Source organism: Nicotiana tomentosiformis, chromosome 1 (assembly GCF_000390325.3).
Source record: "Nicotiana tomentosiformis chromosome 1, ASM39032v3, whole genome shotgun sequence".
Lineage (NCBI taxonomy): Eukaryota > Viridiplantae > Streptophyta > Magnoliopsida > Solanales > Solanaceae > Nicotiana > Nicotiana tomentosiformis.
In genome coordinates this window covers 84,176,287-84,179,840 of record NC_090812.1, presented here as the reverse complement: position 1 = coordinate 84,179,840, position 3,554 = coordinate 84,176,287, and the positions used below count along the sequence as shown (strand labels likewise).

The following is a 3,554-nucleotide window of genomic DNA, read 5'->3' as shown; positions in this document are numbered from 1 at the left end:
ATTGAGTAGTATACAATAGATTTTACATAGTAAATGAAAACATTTACACAATTACAACAATGAACAACCCGTAGAAACCCCCAACACCCGGTGTCACAAGTGCATGAGCATTTTCTAAGGAATATAATAATAATAATAATAATAATAATAATACATCTATCCCGAATGTAATAAGACAAAATAAAATAAATAGTACAATGGAGACTCGGTGGACTGCGATGCATAGCCTGGAATGCAGCACACATACTTTCTCCTCAGCAGGTGCGCCTACGCGCCAAGGTGATAATCAATGAACTTGTTAGATCCTGCACATTTAGTGCAGAAGTGCAGCATGAGTACGTAAATCAACGCGTACTTAGTAAGTATCTAGCCTAACCCCTAAGAAGTAGTGACGAGGGGTCGACATCGACACTTATTAGAGGTCCAAATAAATAATATGATAATTCATAACAAATATGAAATGTATAGCAACAGTGAAGTAAATCTGTAATCTCATAATTTTTCCAATTTATTCCATTTAAAGCTTAATTTTCTCGATCTTGCAGTTATAACTTTAATTAATTAATCCAGCAACATGAGTTCAAATAATTCAAATACTACAAAATAAGATCCAAGTCTACCCGGACATAAACATCTTTTTGCTACGTATGGACTCTCATCACCTCGGGCGTACGTAGTACCCACAACTAGTTACACATAACAATAATTATCACCTAGGAGTAGTTTCTCCCTCACAAGGATAGATAGGAGACTTACCTCGCTCCAGAGTTCCATATATAAACCTTACATTTAGCTCACAACAAGTGGGAAATTACTTTCCTTGTGTTACATTATAAAAACTCCTCAAAATCGCCCAAGAACCGAGCTCCAAAAATCCCAAATGAAAATGATGAAATGACCAAGTTCTATCCCTTATGTTCTGTCCAGTCTTCGCTTCTGTGGATCACTTGACCGTATTTGTGGTCCCGCTTCTGCGGATTTCCCATCGCTTCTGCGATCCAGGATTTCCAGCCACTTCCACATCTACGGTCTCCCATGCGCAGATGCACATCCGCATGTGTGGATATACTTCCGCACCTACGCCCCTAGGCTTCCTCCTCCATTCTCGCACCTGCGACACCTCTCTGCATCTTCGACCTCGCAGGTGCGGACAACCCTTCGTACCTGCGATCACTACCCAGCTTCGTTCAAATCGCACTTGCGACCATTTCTTCATTTCTGCGGTCATGCACCTGTGGAAAAATTTGAGCAGGTGCGATTGCACCAGAACTGGTGCACTTAATCCATTCTTTAAGCTTCAACTTGATTTGTTAACCATCCGAAACCACCCCGAGGCCCCCAGGACCTCAACCAAACCTATCAACAAGTCCTAAAATACAATACAAACTTAGCCGAGCCTTCAAACCACATCAAACAATGCTAAAACCATGAATTGCACCCCAATTCAAGCTTAATTAACTTTAGAACTTCAAACTTCTACATTCGACGCTGTAACTTATCCAATCAAGTCCGATTGACCACAAATTATTTTGCAGACAAGTCACAAATAACACAACGAAGCTATTACAAGGCTCAGAATCCCAATCGGACATCGATAACATTAAAATCCACTTCAAGTAAAACTTAAGAATTTCTTAAACTTTTAAAATACCAACCTTCCAAAATAAGCGCCAAAATGCTCCCGGGAGATCAGATTCTCCACCCGAACATACGCCCAAGTCCAAAATCATCATGTGAACCTATTAGAACCTTCAAATCCTGATTCTGAGGTCAGTTACTCAAAATTCACACTATAGTCTATTCTTCCAACTTAAAGCTACCGAAATTAGAATCTTTCCATCTGAAACAACTCCGAAATTCCCAAAATTCAATTCCGACCACACGTACAAGTCATAATACCTGAAGTGAAGCTACTCAGGGCCTCAAACCTCCGAACAATGCGCTAGATCTCAAAACAACCGATCAGGTCGTTACAAGTTATGTGTGCCTTTTCATATTTTAATGATTTAACAAACTTTATGATAAGAACCAGATCGGGAACCTGTTACACATCCTCAAGGTTCCAAAGCATAACAAATCTCAAATCGGGCACAAGTTCCAATAGCTAGAGTCAAAGAGATGACAGAGGGAATAAGTGGATATTAGTTCCCTTACTAACTGTACCAGTCAACTTCTCACAGTTGTAAAGTCGTTGCAATTGTTCCTCTGCACACAGGCAACAGTGTGAATAGTGCAGCAATCACTTTATGGGGAACGCCTTGTATCGGATATTTGCTTGCATCATCCAAGTGGCATTACTTGGATATTATTAACATAAAGCAATGAATATATCACACTTGCACATCCGAGAATTAATCAAGTTTCCTCTCAAGTGTGTTGCCATCTTGCATGTAACTTCCAGGCTTCAAGAATAAAGAACAACATAACGAAGGACCAATTTCTAGCATTGTGTCATTATATGTCCTTAGTTGTGTTGCACCTTTGTTAGAGTGATTTACTTGTAATTCCTACTTAGCTTAGCTAGAAGCATTGTGTAGGAAACTATTTGTAAAACCATAAACATTGTGTTTGTGTCTTGGCTAGAGTTAGTCGAGTTATGCGCCTTGTAATAGAGTTATTACAAGATGCCTGTAATAGAGTTATTACAAGTGAGTGAGGGATTAAGAGCTTAATTCCTAGGTTACAATAGGTTGTAATCTAACAGTTTCTCGGTTAGTGAAGTTGAAATCCTACAAGTGTAGGTCGTGATTTTTAATCCCGTGAGCTGGGCATTTTCCACGTAAAACTCTATTGTGTCATTTACTTATCTCTTATTGTGTGGGAACTGATAGAGAACTAGGTTCTCTATACAGTTTGGTGGACCCTAAGTTTCTATCAATTGGTATCAGAACAGGTTCTTTCTATCAGGCTAACACCTAGAAAGGATCCAAATGGCTACTCCACCAAACTTTAAAGAAGGTCAATCAACCTACTGACCGCCAAGATTCAGTGGACAGTACTGTGGATGGTGGAAGACAAGGATGCATGATTTTATCATGGCTGAAGATTCAGAGCTATGGGATGTTATCTGCGATCGGCCCTTCGTCTTTATGAAGACCATTAGCGAATCAGCAGCGATAGTTCCCAAGACAAGGAAGGAGTACAATGATGTTGACCGTAAAGCTATAGAGAAGAACTTCCGAGCAAATAATATCCTCATCTGTGGTATTGGACCAAACGAATACAACAGGATCTCTGCCTGTCAATCAGACAATGAGATCTGGGAAGCTCTACAAACAACACACGAAGGAACAACTCAAGTCAAGCATTCGAAGATTAACATGCTCACCAATGAGTATGAACTTTCAGGATGAAGAATGATGAATCCATTCAGGACATGCACACTCGATTCACCTCTATCATCAATGAGCTCCACTCTGTAGGAGATATCATTCCAAGGAACAAACTTATTAGGAAAATACTCAGTGTATTACCTAGTTCGTGGGAAAGTAAAGTAAATGCTATCACGGAGGCAAAAGATCTGCAAAAGTTGACCATTGATTAACTCATTGGAA

The 3,554-nt window shown here is 39.8% G+C and overlaps 1 protein-coding gene across 1 annotated transcript; it reads left to right on the top strand.

Moving 5' to 3' along the window:
* The first annotated feature begins 3,035 nt into the window (after positions 1–3,035).
* Positions 3,036–3,353, top strand: LOC117278649 (uncharacterized). The gene has a single exon (XM_033658127.1). It carries the CDS (start codon positions 3,036–3,038, stop codon positions 3,351–3,353), a length of 318 nt encoding a protein of 105 aa, XP_033514018.1.
* Positions 3,354–3,554: the final 201 nt, after the last annotated feature.

Coding starts and splice junctions, on each gene's coding strand:
- LOC117278649 (XM_033658127.1), top strand. CDS start 3,036: ATGGCTGAAGATTCAGAGCTATGGGATGTTATCTGCGATCGGCCCTTC.